Here is a 17,587-nt window from a genome sequence, read left to right as displayed (position 1 = left end):
CTTCTTTTCTGTTCTACTCTGCATTAAACTTTTGTTTTTCCATCCTCCCTTTTTCTGTTTCCAATATTATGAAACTCGTTCCTGTTTCCTTGAGTTTCCAAGCTTTCATTCTGGCCCTTCTGTCAAGACCTGGTCTCAAATTAGGGAACGTTCTGAACTCAGTAAGTGCATTTCATAATGTGTTTCACTCCGTAAACAGCAGTACCAGAGGCTGCGGGGAGAGAGCAAGGAGAGGAGCAATTAAAGAGAGATTTTAAAAAAGAGAGACAGCCAAGAAAGATGTGTCTCTAGTTCTGCCTAGATGAGAGTCTAGATTTAATTCGTTCTTTAGGGGAAAAAAAATAAGGAAAAGTATAACCAATCTTTACAACAGTAATAATCATAGTCCTATTAGAGGATGCTGCAGTTGTTTCCCAAGGGCTTTCACAAATGTTTCTCCTACATCTCATGTAGTTCTTACAGCAGTCTGTGTAGTGGAAGTACCCCTATTTTACTGTGGCTCTGGAAATGAAATTACTTGCCTAAAAGTACAAAATTAGTAATTGATGGATCCTAGCTAGAACCTATGTCTTTAACTTTTTATGGATGGTTTTTTACACTGTGCCAATTTTTTTCTTCTTGAAGATGAGCATTACTGAGTGTGAAATTTTGGTGTTTTCTCATCATCACTTTATCTGGAAACAGACATTGAGAATTGTGGCTGAAGCTTGTTTACTGAACCCAGGGAATCCGCCTGTCCTCCTTGAATAGATCTGAAGCTTGGATGAAATTGTCTATTTGTTTTCCTATTTGTGAAATGGATTTTTGGTGTGGTTGGAAGATAAAGTCTTCCACATGGCTTTGAAATTATGTGGAAGAAATACTATAAGAGCTCCTTTGGACTTCTGTTTTATTTCTTACTGAGTTGAAGGTGAATGTTGTGCCTTTCAGAACAGTTAGTGCTATGGTTTAGAAATAACACTAATCATCCTTCACTTGAATCTTTTCCTTTGTAAGTGGGGCTTTTTTTAAGATGTGTGATATGAGTTTAATAAATATGGGATACTTAGGAAAACAAGCTATTTTGGGCCTTGGCAAATATGGGCATTGGTATCTGTGCTCCTTCCTGTCATTTGCTGAGTAACAAATTTGTGTTTTCTAAAAATACATACCAAATTCTTTCCTTAGATATTTGCATTTTTTCCCTTTGTTGAGGGACATATGCACATATTTTGACCTACATGATACAGTTAGAGAGACTATTCTGAAGACTCCTTTCACAGCCGTTTGAAAACACAAAGTGAATGAAGAAAAGCCGTGGAAAAGGCAACCACACAAAAAACCCAAGTGATAAATTTCTGGAAAGAGTGTTGTGTTTTATGGAATTTGAAACTGCATCTTCTGCCTGAGGCTATTTCAAATAATTTTATATGTGAGAAGCTTGGAGAGATTTAAATAACTATTTAGCTCAACAACATGTAACTATAACTAAGCTCTAACCCTAACCTAAGCCCTTAAGTGTGGTAGATAGTCAGGTAATGGTGAACTTCCACTATGCTTAATTCCCTGAGTTAGGGGTGAGAGGCTGATGCACAAGCTCTCATGAGGCTTGTTGTCTTGCAATGTCATACTGCTTCATACATTCATTTCAAGCCCTTCTGTAGATTTATCACGCAAGTTAAGAGAGTAAACCACATTATAGTGATGCTGAAAGTCTCGTGGTTTCTACTCTGTGACCCCTCCTAATCCTGAGTTTCTCTCTTCCCCTCCTCTGTAAGATTCCCTGTCCTCACAGCAACAGACTTCAGTGTCTAGGAGCTTGGGAGACCCCACAGAGCCCTGCCTATAGGACTCACAAATTCTTCCAGCCTTTTGGAGCTTTGCAGCTCTGATTTCCAGGCCCTCTCTGGAACTCTTAGTGCGGAGATTCATTATAACTTAGGAGATCACTATCTTGCCAATCTTGGGAAACGTGGAAGCAATTTTGTTGAAGGTCAGCCATTACTGGCTGAAGCAGTGGGATTCTTATTTTCATTTTAGACCTGAGAAACATCTGCCCAATATAGTCAAATGTGATTCTCCAGTCAGGACCCAGTCCAGAATTCAGTCCTTAGAACTACTCAGTGTAAATAATTTGAAGGAATATCTTTAGCTTTTGTAGTGACTAGTGTGAGTGAATCAGTCTGTTTATTCCTGCTGATACAAAGCCGAGCTTTCTTCTGTAAAAGAATGACCTTGCAATATCACTAGATTTAGAGTTATGCAACACTGATATAAAAGAGTGTGATTCGTGTCTTTTTGCAAAGCACTTATGAAGCATCCTCTATTGTAAGTATTATAAATGAAGTTAAGAAACAGAGTTGGAAAGTTTTTCCAGAACCAGTAGAATATCCCACAGGTAAATCTAGGGTTTCTGATTTCAGATGCTCCAGAAGAACTAAATTCATTTCCATTTTTCCTTCTTGAAAGATTTATCTTGGACACTGGCTGATGCAGGGAAAGTCTGTAAAGAAGATAGAATGTACCTCCCTCCCTTCTTAACACCATTCTCCATCTCATAGAAACACTGAATTCACTTATGAGGAACTGAAAACAAACTCCCAATTCCAAAAATTGTGTCTTTGCATCCTATTAAGTCCAAAAATGTTACATGTGAGGATTTATTTTATTGTGTTGAAATATCACTGCTTCCTATTATGTAAAAAAAAAAAATGCTGCATTTAAGGATGTGTATTAAACATACCTCTCAGGACAGGAACTACCAATTTTTTGTTTGCAAAATGTAAATAGAATATAGACAAAAGCGCAGATCTAGCATCATTTATTAGGAAGAAATCACGAAAAATACCATTTGTCCCCTTAAACCTATGTTACAGAGTCCTCCGTCTTTTGTGTTTCAAGAGGAAGGTAAGATTTGTTTTGTCACATTTTCCTTTATTTCTGTTTCGATATGGAATAACTATTACAAGTCCAAATTACAGGATTTTTTTTTTTTTTTACTGAATTGTTTTTATTTAGTCTAGGCCCTAAACTTGGAATTGGCCCTCATTTTGCAGAGAAGGAATATGTTACATAAAAATTTTAGTGGATCATGGTGAACTAACACTATGACCAAATTATTTACAAGCCTCCCAAAATTTCATCCTTTCCATTTTATAAATGGAAAAAATGAGGCTCATTATTCAATGGCTCGAGGTCACATAAAAATGGCATTCAAATCCAGGTCAGTGTAGTGCAAAATCTGCTTTTTATACCACTTTGTGTTAATTTGCAAATATAAGATTTGTATATATTTGATTGAATAATAAATTGAATTTTAAGTAATTTGTTTAAAGGTACTAAACTAAGACAGTATAATAGAATAACTAAGAATAGTGATTTGATGGGTAGGTGAAGGACAAGGGAGAGTGACAGTAATATGTTATGTAGTCTTGTGTCATAGCATAAAACAATAAGTGATATATAAAATTGATCAAGAAATGATGGAATAGAGGTGTCCAAAAGAAATAAAAACATAAATGCTTAAAAGTGGTTGAACTGGGGGAATAGAACCGGGGTTGAGAAAGGGGTAGGGTTGGCAACTACTGATTTTCATTATAAGCCCTTTAGTGCTTTTCGATTTTCTTTGTTATTTGACAAAATTTAAAAAGATTTTACAAAAAAGGCAAATGTGTGATCTAGAATATGTCTTTCATAGTCATCTTTAGCTAGCCTATCAAGATGCCTTAAAATTGTGGACTAGGAAGGAAAACTGGGACATTGTCTTAGTCTATAATGGATTATTGTTACTAGTAATATGAAATTGCAGTAAAAGAGCATTAACTGAGCAACTAATATGTTTAAGGCCTCGTTCTAAGTTCTGTAGGAGATAAAAATGTGGATGCAGTTTGGTCCCAGGCCTGCATCATGTTACAGCCTAGTTGAGGGTGCTAGAGATGAGGATGAAACCCAGATGCGGAGGAATAGGAACTCACATTTTGTCAGTGTCTCCTCCATACTGTGCTGGTAGGTACTTTACCTACCTTATTTTTGATGGAAAATGTAGATAGCTATATGGGTTCAATGGGTGGAAAATAGTATTTACTTGTTAGGATCAAGAAATGCTTCCTGAAGCAGAGCATTTAGGATGGGCCTTAAAAGTAGAAAGGGATTTCTACAGACAGATGGAATGAGAGAGGCATTGACATATTTGCTAATCAAGAAACTCATATTTGGAACTTGTTCTTTTTGATTCCTTTGGTATGTAAGTATTGAGCTAAAATCCCTGTAAGCTAGATACAAACCTGAAATGAATTTTTAAAATATTGTTTGCTCAGCTGAAGACCTTTTCCTAAATGTAAGTGCTGTTATCAAGATTACTTGTATTGAAACTACTTTCAACTTGACTCATACTACAGAATCACGATTAAGATTTGAATATAATCACTCCTATCAATCAAGTGTGAGAAAAACTAAAGGTAAATTTGGAGATCACATGAAATTTGTAGCTATTTTTGATTTTTTAAATTGTTCAGTATGTTCTCCATGTCTTTAGGAATCTTTTTAGCTTCCCTCTTTAATGTAACTTATTTGTTTAGTTTCCTTGGGATTGCACTTAGTTGCATGTCAATGACTGAGGCCCAGTGGGGTTATATTTTATTTTAAAGACTCTTCAGTTTGAAACCCTGACATCTTCACCATCTTGCCTAATTTTTCAGAGCTTTGTGTTTTGACTCAGTTAGAGACATCCTTGACTATAGGAAGAACTCCAATTCTCAATTTTTTAGAAATCACATCAAAACTATAGGACTAAGAATAAATAATTAAACATCAAAAGTTCAAAGTAGATATACAATTTTTTGTGTATTGAGGTTATTTAGTCTCTCTCACTTGGGCAGTATGTTTTAAAGATGAAGACTGTCACCTTGAAGGATTCATTTGGAAATGTCCTTGCACAGTGATCACTCTCCATTTAGGAAAGTTTACAAAAGTCTCTGTTTTACAGCATCCCTCCTTTGTCATGTGAGACTTCAGTGAATGACTTACTGCCAGAAGTTCCAGACCATTATATTATACTTTATGAAAGTGTATTTTATGTTTCTTCTAGAGCAGAGGAAGAAAAATACCTTATATTTTAGGGATTCCAAACGAGGTCTTATTGTTTACTGTGACGAAAATGTTACATCCTGCAATTTGGAGCTATTTGACTTATACATCTTAAGAATTACATTAACTTAGAAAATCTTAAATTAATTCCTTAATGGCTTAACATCTGTACTGTTTAAATTTTGAATCTTGAACTCTGAATGCTTAATATCCTCCACTGCCACAATCTGAATTTTTAAATGACTTTAAAATTAAATATTTTATGCTTATTGTGAAAAACAGAAAAGATAAAGAATAAAACAAAATACACCCCTAATTTCACAGCTGAGAGATAACTTCTATACCCATTTGGAGTATTTTCTTTCTGACTTTTTTTCTAGTTGTATAAAAGGGTGTGTTTTTTGTATACTTGAGACATATCTATATTTTTATCTGTATCCTTGTATTCCATTTTTTAACTTTTTCATTATATCTTAAGCATTTCCCATGTCATTAAATATTCTTTTAGACAGACTTTAATGACCTGAATGCCTCCTTTATCTTGCGGCTTTTATGACTTCTTATACTCCTATACTATATGTCCTCTAACAAAAACATTATTAAAAATTTGTGGAATTTTAGTTATTTAAAATTGTGGTTATTTAGTAGTCATAAATACTCCTGCATGAATTTATAAGCTCCTGACTATGAAAAACAAAAAGTAAATAAATTGGGCTTTTATTTATTAGTCTATTTAGGAAGTTATTTGCTTTTTAGGTTATATAATGGCTTTTCTATTGGTCTGAAGTCACTAGAACATGGGACTATTGGTAAATCCAATTCTCTTATTTCCAGCAGCCTGTATTTGTGACTGCTTGGATGTGAGTGGTGTTAAAGACTAATTAACAGCATGGCTTGGTATTATAGCTTTCCAACTTAGTAGCTGTGTGACTTTGAGCAAATTGCTCCTTCTCACTGCACCTCCTTTTCAAGGTTAGAGACTAAATGAGATAATAAAGTACATAGCATGGAGCCTGGCAGATATATAAATGCCAGTGTTGCTTTAATAAATTATTATGGGTGATAATAGTAATGGCTTCCGTTTACTGAGTGCTGTGTGACAGCTAAGAGCTTTTCATGCATTATCTCATTTAGTCCTCATGGCTACTCGGTAAGACTGTTATTATCACCCCTATTTTATAGATGAGGAAACTAAGATTTAAAGAGATTTGATGTTACCTAATAAGAATTTGAATGCTGCTTTGTCTGACTCCAGAGTCTGAGTTTATAGCTTTACTTGTAGCTCTACTGCCTTTGTTTCATAGTTACCACATAGCCTCATTCATTTATTCAATATACATTTGTTGAGGGCCTATCTGTGTAGGCACTGTTCTAAGTGCTGGATTAGAGCATGCGGATGGAAGTTCCTGGCTTCCCAAAGCTCGCCTTCTATTATATTAAGTTACTTGTGTCCCTTTCTCTCCTAGAATGAGTGTTCCTGTAAGACAGTAACTGTGTCTTAATCTTCTTGAGTTAGGGATATAATTAAAATCTTATTTGAGGCTAAGAATAATTCCTGGGCTTATGAAAGAATTATTTCTACAGAAATATTGGAAGCTAGGGCATGCACCATTCTATTCATCAGGCTATCTGTTTATTTTAGCACTGGCTTTTAGCCCTTCCAGACTCCTCAAATTGGAGAAATTCTTACCAATTATTTTAAGAAGCATTTGGAGATTTATTATTGTTAATGATAAAGCTACTTTTTAATATCTTGGTTTCTTTGACTTCCTTAAATGTCCTGTAGGTGTGTGGAGCAGCGTTAAAAGCCTTTCCTTTAGAACACACCAAAAATACATCAGACAAACCTTATACAAAAGGCTTAATTATTTCATGGAATAAATAAAAGTATTCTAGTATAATTGAAAAATAAATGATGTAGCAGAGAAGTCCAAATGTGAGGGAAAAATATTGATACCTTTTTTTCTGTGATATCAAGAATATTAAATCCTTCCCTAAGAATGAATTAATATAATTTTAAAGAAGATGATATCATAAAGTGTTTGTGTTGAATGTCACTTTTTAGCCATGTAGAAGCTGAAAATAATTTTCAGCTTGAAACCTCCTTGAGTGGAGGTTAACATGTTATATTCTTCACTAGGAAATCATCAGTAAATATTATGAAATATGTGGTATTTTAAGAAAGTGATTGCCTTATTTTTGCATTGGAAATACAATTAAACCTTTTTGGTCCCATAAGGAGCAAATGGCTGGTAATGTTCCTCATTTTTTTAAAGTCATTTGTCCAAGAGGGAGGATCATTGGCAAACCAGCTGGCTGTTCATTTTAGATTTTGACATTGCTTCTCTTTGGGACCCTAATGCTGGGCTCTCTGATAACCGGTGCAAACTCCATGAATATCTTTCATTTCTCTAGAAGGAGGTGTGGATTTGCAAGGCTACCAGCTGGATATGCAAATACTACCTGACGGCCCAAAGAGTGATGTGGACTTTTCAGAGATTCTTAATGCAATACAAGAAAGTAAGTTCCACTCAAATTTTAAATTCACCATGAAAAGGAGAAACTATTATAATACTTGGGAGGGTTAATAAAATTAGAAACCTTAGATGCCAAGCTTTTACAAAGTAAAATGACGTCTTAAAAGTGATACTGTGTAAAATAATTTTGAGACCAGAAGAGATGGGTAGTGAGATGTGGGTTTAATTTATGAAACTGAACCACATAATATTGGGGTCTTTGAAGAAGCCTGGTGGAAAAGCTGTAGTGGAATTATAAATTCTGTATATTTAGTATCCTATAATATTTAGTAAATCATTAGGTATTGTCATTTTTTAGATTCCTTAATTCATCATAATAAAAAAAATTGTTAAAAAAAAACCCAGAATACTATTCCTTTACTCAAATGTAAGTAGTAAGTGAATGTTGATGCCGTAAGCTGAAATCTGGAATTTTTTCTCCAAAACGGGTGTCTGGAGTCATTGATGATGGCCTGTGACTCAGAAGTGAACCCCTCTCTTCTAAGCGTTTTGATTAATCAAGGTTTACTCTTTTTAAACTACTTTGTGTTTTATAGTTTTCACTAAGAATATTATCATAATCAATACATTAACTCAAGTTACAGATTTAACATTGAGGCTGGGTGACACCATATATCACATACTAAGTCATTAACATTCGTATTTTGTTATCAGAGCTCTAATTCTAGATAATGATACTCCTCTTTTAATATCAGATAGTATTATATAATGTTGCATTCGAAGGGTTTAGATCTGAAGAGCATTGCATAAAGAACCACTGCAATTCTTTGCTACTTTTAGTTTTGTGACATTGCATTTCTATACTGATTTTTAATGAACAATTTTAAACATTTTTATAGTTGTTACCCCCTGTTGTCATTCTACTCCCCTTTGACCTTATGAGATAATTAGTATCTCCACTTTATAGGTACGACAACTTAGCGTGGGAAAAGTCAAGTACCAAGATAATATGATAATAATGGAGACCAGACTAGAATGGAGGGTCTCCTACCCTTCATTTAATTCCTTCACGAATGTGCTCGGTATGGGGTTTAAACACAGTGAGGAGAAGGATCCTAAAACTGAGGAAGATGAGGCTTGTTCTGAGAGAAATATTTTTAATAAAGAATATAAGAGGACCAGCTATTTGTTCTGGATCAGCAATCCCTTCATATTAGGTTAATGAATAAAGGAGAAAAAATTTCCCCAGGAGAATAAAAATCAAATTAATAGACTTTAGAGAGAAAATAACTGTGCATGAAAAGTTATAAAATTATGTGGTTACTTTATTTGATTTGAAAGATGGTAGATTATACAATGCTGAAAGGATTTTTAAAAAATTTTTAGTAAGTGATGAAAGTTGGCTTCTGTGTAAGTACAGGAGATGAACTTAAAATTTTTTAGGGCTGAACAAACTTATACCAAAATGAACTAAACGTTTATGAGACTAGTATAGTATGAGTACTTAATATTTAAATTTAAAAATAAAGAAAAGGAAATATTGCTTCACTTTAAAATGCAATCAACTTTTTTATAGGTTTAAGAATTTTCTAATACTTTGGAACTAATATATTTATTTTCTTTTTAAAAAATAAGTATTATGTTAAGTAGGTTCGGGATGTGCCCACATAGCCTGGGTCTTTCTTGGTAGGACACATTTGGGCCATTCATCTACCTTCAATTTCTACATAGATTCCAAATATGATTCAAATGTTTAACCAGTTTATTGAAATTTCTAAGTATAAAAATACATAGTTTGGATCTTCAAGGGACTGTTCCTTAGATTATTGTTTATAAAAAGCTTTGAGAAACCAGCATATAAAAATGTAAAAAAATACAGAATTTGTGTGTCAGTAAAACTCCTCTCCTACAAACATTTTTGTTGAGATTAGCAGGATGATGGAAAGATTTCACTGTTTTCTTAGAATTTTGTGAACATATATGTATGACCTTCAAGATCAAGCTAGAAGAGAGGGTGTGTGTATGTGTGTGTGTGTATTTCAAACACTTCTTGAGTGTCTGAAGTAGGCTGGCCATCATGGTAAGTGCTTTTCCGTGCTATCTCTTTTCATTTTTAAAACACCCCTAAGTAATATTAGATACTATTTTCTCCATTTTAAAGGTGAAAAAACTGAGTATACACCCACAAGGCTAGATGTTTACTATCTGATAGAGTCAATATTTAATTGTTATGTCGGCCCTTGTTCTGCTAAATAGAAGATTAAATAAAAATGATTAGGAAAAATGAACTACTTTGGATTTTAAAAATTTTATTCTTATGTTGTTACATCTTGAGACAAGAATTCCTCCCCATGCTTCTGCATTGTAAAGTACATTTACATTTTTTTCCCCCTATAATATTATTCCCTAAGAATAGCGTCATCTATTCAAAAGAAGATGCCTCAGAGTGGCTGGACATTCCTTAAGTTGTTTCTCAACTTCCCCCATATCAGATGGACAGCTTATAAGGAAGAAGAGAGTTATTTTATCCATTCATCCATCTATCTATCTCACCTGTCATTTGCCAGGCACTGTACTAGGCATAATATTTTCAAGCAGTGGTGAGGGGCCGGCCCGGTGGCACAAGCGGTTAAGTGCGCGTGCTCTGCTGCGGCGGCCCGGGGTTGGATCCCGGGCGCGCACCGGTGCACTGCTTGTCAAGCCATGCTGTGGCTGCGTCCCGTATAAAGTGGAGGAAGATGGGCACAGATGTTAGCCCAAGGCCAGTCTTCATCAGTGAACAGAGGAGGATTGGCCGATGTTAGCTCAGGGCTGATCTTCCTCACAGAAAAATAAATAAATAAAGCAGTGTTGAAAGTTTACATAGTTCAGTTCAGGAAAAATTAAAAATTCACAGATCACATTTTGTTTTGTTGTTAACATGAAAACAATTTGATTGCTTTCTAGGAGAAGAGCATTTATATATGGCAGTATAATGTAAGGGGATATTTGTGTGTGTGTATTTCCTTGATGTGTTTTTTCCCTCCCTCTCTATTCTCAACCTTCACTCCCCATCCCAAGATGGCAGCCAGGTCCCTTGAACTCCTTTGTTTCAGCAGAATTTTGTGTTGGCTAAAGTTCTGGCTTTTGTTTTCTGATAGCCTGAGCTTCTGAGTGGCTGATGCTTGGATAGGAGAAGAAAAAAGAGAGACAGGGGGAATTTCCTAAGACCAGCTCTTTTAGAGCAAACTGCAGTGGTAGCATGGCTTCTTGTGGGTGGGAGGAAGGGGAGGGAATGGCTGTGTGGTGTGCCTGGGGGACTGCACCTGAGCCACCTGAACTGCCAGCTGTGGCTGAGATTCCCCAGCTTGAGAAAGGAACAGATCCTCCAGCATTCAGGGAATTTTGGAGGCTCTAGGAAGATGGCAGTCTTATTTTCCTGTTTCTTTGTTGTATCCTCATTACCTTGAGCACAGAGTACGGAGTATAGTAGCTGCTAAATAAGTTTTGTGAATGAATGAATGAATGAATGAATTCCACTGTAGACTTGAGAGGGGGGCAGCTCAGCAGTAGCCACTGCATCTTGGAGACCTGAGTGATCTCTTTAAATGTTCTGCTGTTTACAAAACCTCTAGAACCTTTGTGTAGTCCTGGATACGTGACGTAGAGGAGTGGGAATGTCAGCAATGACTGAAATTAAATTGTCCACCAAGCCAGTGGGATGGGGACTCCGAGACAGATTTAACTTGATGTAATGTTGACAAAGTCATGGGGCAATTCTTACACTTGAGTTTGTCTAGTAAGATTCAAACCCTCTATACATAATCTAAAGATTTGAGTGCCTACTTTATTATGTATGATAATATCAATTTAGACAAAAAACAAATCCTGCTTGTTAGTTACCAGTTTTAAAATCCAGATGTTTTTGAGAAGTAGACGTTTAAAAAGATTTCATTCCGAAATTAGATTGAGAATCACATCTTAACGCTCTGCAGTCCATGAAGCAGGCATGTGTATATGTGTATAAGCATGCATTATATGAGCAAACCATTGAGAAATATATAATTCAAAGGGTAAACCGACCCTTTTAATACTCGCTTTAAATTATTACCAATGCCGAGCCCTTTTTAGAGATCATTCCTTTCCCTGCCTTTTGTCACTTGTCCCTCCTTCTTGTCCTTACTTCTTCTTTTCTTGATTCCCAGTATATACAGACAGAGATTGGGGGGACTCTTGAGTGGCGTTCATACTCTGGCAGACATTATTGTGTTGTAGTCTTCTAGGTTTTTATGAAGGAAAGATTGCAAAGAGCAAAAAGCGTTTGAAATGAGAACTCAGAGGTTGGAAGGATTATCGGATCATTGTTATTTTATAGTCTGACCCTTTGTGTTTGCACCTGTGCTTACATAATCCTGTAGCTGTTCCCACATTGGTGGTGCCCTGTGCTTCTGTAGCTGAGGAGACTGAGTCATTTCTCAGTGACGTCCAGTGAGTCATTTTGAATCCAATTTCTTGAGCCCTGATTTCCAATTTTATTTTTAATCCATACGGTCATGCTGCTTCAAAGGGTAAGATGGGGAGAGGGAGGGGCTGACATATATTGAACACGTAATCTTGTCTGGCAACTCTGTGGGTGACATTTTACCTATATTATTGTATATAGTTTTAAACTCTCTTTGCCTTAATTTCCACATCTGTAAAGGGAATAGTTATAGTAAATCTATGTAAAGCCGTTAGTGTAGTGCCTGGTGCAAGGTAAGTGCCATATAAGTGTTGACTACCACCTTGTCTTCATTCCTCTCAACAATCCTATATGGTAAATGGTATTATCCCCACTAAAAAGATAAGGAAATTAAAGTTTGAATAAGTTAAATAACCCAATCTAAATGCTAGTAGGTGGGAGGACTAGCATTTGAACCCGGACTTGTCTAAATCCAAAGCTCATGCTCTTTCCCAAGAAGAAGAAATTATGGTCAGTAGACTTTGAGGATCCTCAATGCAGAACATCACTGATCTCATTTCAAGTTGTGAAAAGGTAACCAGGGCTGTTGAGCAAAGCTTGAATTAAGTACACAGTTCTTCTCTAAATATCATTCCCGGGGTTGTAAGAGGTGCCATCATTATCTGCCTTGTTATGGAAGTAACCCAGGTGTCTGTCTTGTCTTGAGAATGAAGGAGTAGCAGAAGCTCTTCATCAGAAACATGCTGTCCCAGGAACCAGTTAATGATCTCGGCCCCATCGCAGAGTGTACTGTGGGCGTCCCGTGCCATTGTCTGTGCTCTGTTTTATAAACTGCATCATGACTGAGCCAGGAAATGCCAATGAAATGATTTTTTTTAACGACCACACATTTTTAAAAATCTCATGATTTTTTTTTTTTTTTTTTTTGGAAAGACGTATTTTGAATCTCTAAGTATTTCAAGTAAACGTTCCACAGCAGAAAAAGAGTGCTTACTCTCAGACCTGTAACAGTTAGAACCCCAGCTTTCTTACGCCAGTTTTAATTTGGGAAGATGTTAACCTAACCATTTAATTGTTGCCATAACACACTAGCAGAGGTTTCCAAACTTAAAGCAGTAGAATCTATTGTTTTCTCCCCAAATATATTTTTTACATATAATCTCAGTATATAAAACAGATGACTGAGCTGTTTGGGGTAGGAGGGGTAGAAGGGATAGTGCTTTGCCCACTCAGTTTCCTCTCTGTCCCTCCATGGCTCCTGAAGCCCCTCAAAAGGATCCAGGGGTTCCAGGGAACACACTTTGAAAACTACTGGCCTATTGGAACCGAATAAAACCGGTTAAGGAAGGATTTATGTTCTTTCCAATTACTTTATCTATTTATGTTGAGTTTTCTAAATTAGGCCCTCTTTTTTTTCTTATTGGTAAACCAGGCAGTCTCTGCCTTAGAGCCATTATCAGATTCATTTGAAGAGTAATGACCATCTAGAGAGTTCTAGGCTTGCTAGTGTCATAGAAATGCTAAGTAGTGTTTGGTTTTTGAAATCGCAGCCTAGGGTGTGCAAAGCTGTGCTGAGTCTGTGTGTTTCCCTGAATTTTTGAAAACATTTAATTTGATCTATTTGTTAAGTTTTAAAAAGTGTGAGACCTGTTGGGCTACAGATGTAATGTCTAGCTTTATTCAGATAAATGTGAAAACTGTGACAAGACAATGGTTTGGTGGTTAAATGACTTCCTGTTCTTGAAAGCCAAACCTCATTTAACAACAGTGGAGTGCTTTCCACGAATCAAGAAGCCGGCTAGAAATAGCATGGATTTGGGAGTCAGAACTGGGTTAGAATTCATCTCTGTCACTTACTAGCTGTGTGGCCATTCTTAGATCTCTGAAGCTGGCATCTTTCTCATAATACCTGTCTCATGAGGTGTTCTGAGGATGAAAGGAGAAAACAGACCTGAAAATCCTTAATACATAGTTTTTGCCTTTCAGTAAACTGTCCCTTTCTACTTCCTTCATATTTAATCTCTGAGAAACAGATTCTTTCAAGAAGTCTCACTGGGATAATTAGAATAAGAAAAAATAACTATTGATATGATCTTACAACTAGCTTTTGTTTATTTTAAAATGGACATTGAGCGCCTCCTATTTGCTAGCCCTTGTGTCAATTTTCGAGCCATCTTGGACCTTCACCTGAAAGGGACCCTAGACGTAAAGATGAACTTGTTATAAAATAGCCAGGTAAGTGTTCCAATTAAGATATAAACAATCTTTTTTTTTAAATTTATTTTTTGCATCCTAAATTCTTCCTGAAGGTGTCCTTTTTTGCATTGTCTAATGAGGCTTTGAGGTCAATATGCAATACTTTCAGAATTCTGAGTATCAGATGTAATAATTTGGAACTCAGGACAAAAATAGTATAATGAACTGGTGCTCTGAGAACAAATATAGATATTTGGATTGTGCTGCACAACTCTCTTGCGTCTTCTTCAGTGACCTATAATTTCATTTTATTTTCTCTGCATCAGAAAATACTGAGATTAAAGTATTCCTATACTGTAATACCAAGATAGGGTTATTCTGCTGCATTTGGAAAATAGAGAATTAAAGAAAAGAGCAGTGAGTTGAACCATTTGATTGTTTGGTATTTATTTTTTCTCTTTTAGACTATTTCTAAAACACATTTAGTGTTTGTTTTTTTCATTGCCTTTATAGCACTGGTTCCTTGATTTCATCCTCTCGTCTGGAAGGACGAGGCTTCCCACTCTTGTTTTGGTCATGTTATACCTCCAGCACCTAAAGTAAATGTGGTTCGATGAACAAATGGCAGAAGATAATTAATTAGTTTCTTTCTTTCTTTCTTTGAGCCCCTTGCAGTATATTTCTGGTCTCTTTTCCCTAGAGAATGAATAATAGCTAACATCCCAAATGGTTTTCACTGAAGGAATAATTGAAATAATCACAAATATTTGATAAGTAGATTTAGCACTACCGCAGTAAATTTGCCTTCTCATCACGTAAAGAATGTCAGGCCCTGCCTGCCTCCTGGCCCTCTGACTTCTCTGCTCTGCCCCTATCCAGGGATAGTACAGCAAGCCAGCCCTCGGAAATCTCTTTTCTGTACTGAGTTTATTGCTTTACTCAGACTCTGTAGCTGATTTTTGGTCTCCCAGGCAATTTGAGGTTCTTGACCCTCATTCAGTTGTGATGTGGGAGTCCCTGCTGTTTTGTTACCAAGTCTTTTTAGGCTGAGTGCCTGCTTTTTGCAAAAGAGAATCATTGGGGTATGTCCCTTGCTTTCCCAAATGCATGGTATCCACCTACCCTGACCCGTCTTTGCTGCCCAGTTCTGTTCACACAGCCCTTCCTTAGGGGGGCTATGCAAGTAATGCAAGTCCATTACTTGGGCTGCATGGAATTTTTGCATTCTCTCTCCCTCTTGTCGTTTTTAATTGACTCCTCAGAACATTTGGCTCTCTGTCTTATTTAATGAGCTTAATAGCAGAATTCTACCAGGCAGATAATTATCAAACATTTTTCTATTTGAGAAAAAAAAGTGTAACGGAGGTGATGGAATCCATTAAGTGACCTTGTTTGGATGAGGAGTATGTTTGCAGTGTCCATGCCCATGGATAGAGAAGCCCCACTCCCACCTTGGCTGGACGGTGAACTCTGTGAGGGCAGGGACCATGCCTGTCATGTCCAGTACTTGAGCCCCAGTTGTTAGCCCAGCACGGTGTCTGGGCATGGTATGCACTTGACAAATGTTTGTTGAATGAATAGATTTTTAAAAATTGGTTAACTTTGGAAGTTGGGGGTTGTTTTCTCCTTAAATAAAATGATATAAGTTTGCATCAAAGGATATTGTGCTTTGCTCCTAAAACTTTCCTGTAATTGAAGGTGATATACCAGTAACAATGGTGAAATATTGATGAAGGGCACGTGTTTCTTCTGTCTGTGGAGTGTCTACGTGTTCTACAGAAGCTGATCACTTTCTGGCAGTTCAGCGTTTCTAATCTCTACTGAAGCTCTTGAGAAGTTGGCAAGTGATAATGGTACCTCAATATCACTTATTCTCTAAAAATCAGATTGCCATGACATACTAATTTCCCTTGAGTACTCAAGTTGCATTAGCCCCATAATGACTTCGAGACAATAATTCTGATGGGCAGCAATAAGGAAAGTGAAAGTCTTCTCTCCTTTTCCCAAGTTAGCTGATCCCTCTAGAATCACATAATTGGGCCTTTAATATAGAACAGAATTTCTCAACCCCAGCACCATTTTGAGATGGATAACTCTTTGTTTTAAGAGCTATTCTGTGTATTGTAGGATGTTTAGTGGCATTCCTGTCCTCTACCTACTAGATACCACTAGCACCACCCCCTCCCTCAGTCATGATGATCAAAAACATCTCCAGACAATGCCAGATGTTTCCAGAGTGACAATTTGGTCCCAGTTGAGAATCGCAGATGTAGCAGGCTTTATTGAACTGATTGTGCCAGTGCCAGAAAGGGATACTGGCAGAAGATGACCTGGTAATTTTCTATCCTTGCCAAACCTTAGGGGCAATTATCATGGATGGATATTTAAGAGTTTCTCCCCGGTGTGAGCCAGTCACCTAGATGGGAATCTGTGTCCTTTTTAGCTTCCCACTTATCTCGCATCTCATTCCAATTCATCCCTTATAACCATTCTAACTTATAAATGCCTCTTCTGCCTTCTCGTATTGATAAAGCTAAAATGCTAACTTAAGATCCCAGAGTCTAAAATCAACAAACCAACATTTCTTGCAGCTCTGCTATGTGTCAGCCACCCTGCTAACTTATACATTATCTCATTTAATCCTTTCAGCCACCCTGAGAGAGAAGTTTTCTATACGTGACTCACCAGTGAGGAAATGGGGGTGGAAGTTCACACAGCTAAGTGGTAGGGTTTGAATAGTAAGCAGGTCTTCTGACTTTGTTAAAATAATATTTTTATCCTGTTGTTCAAATCTAATCAATATCTACTTGAGATTTAATCACTATCTACTTGAAAATTGCATCAGTATCCACTTGAAACTGTAGCTCTTGGCTTGTGACTAAGAATTGTGTTAGAAGAAATGTATATGAAAAGTCCTAGAAGCATAGAATATGGCTCTCAGACATAATTAGACTGTGACCACCTTGGGATCATCATTGTGTCATTAAACAAATATGTGTTGAGGGCTTACTTGGTGCCAGGATCTCTGTACACCAGTTAAGACAGATAAGGTCCTTGCCCATATGGAGGTTATATTCTAGTAGGGTAGACATCTAGTACACAAGTAAATAAATGAATAAAGAATATAATTACAGATTGTGATAAGTGCTGTGACGGAAATGAGCAGTGATGAGAGACAGAGAATAATTGGGTGAGGAGGAGCTTCTTTACGTAGTGTGGTCAGAGAAGTTGTCTTTGATCTTGACGCGTCCCATGACACTGGACATATTGCACTCCCTCAAAAGTGTTGCTTCCTCTCCTTGAGTACTTGGCACAGTTCTCCTAAACCTTGGTTGTATGAAAAGACCGTGGTGTTTTTTTCTCTGTGGCCGCAGAATCTAAAAACCTGTAGTAAGTGTGTTAGTTTCCT

The 17,587-nt window shown here is 36.7% G+C and overlaps 1 protein-coding gene across 1 annotated transcript in view; it reads left to right on the top strand.

Moving 5' to 3' along the window:
- Positions 1-2,846: 2,846 nt before the first annotated feature.
- Positions 2,847-17,587, top strand: part of ANO4 (anoctamin 4) — a 190,571-nt gene continuing 175,830 nt past the window's right edge. The window contains exons 1-2 of the mRNA XM_058568797.1: positions 2,847-2,886; positions 7,480-7,584. Coding sequence (XP_058424780.1) covers positions 2,847-2,886; positions 7,480-7,584 — 145 coding nt within the window. The remainder of the gene's footprint in view (positions 2,887-7,479; positions 7,585-17,587) is intronic.

The sequence above is a fragment of the Diceros bicornis genome, chromosome 25 (assembly GCF_020826845.1).
Source record: "Diceros bicornis minor isolate mBicDic1 chromosome 25, mDicBic1.mat.cur, whole genome shotgun sequence".
Lineage (NCBI taxonomy): Eukaryota > Metazoa > Chordata > Mammalia > Perissodactyla > Rhinocerotidae > Diceros > Diceros bicornis.
This window is presented reverse-complemented; position numbering and strand designations above follow the sequence as displayed.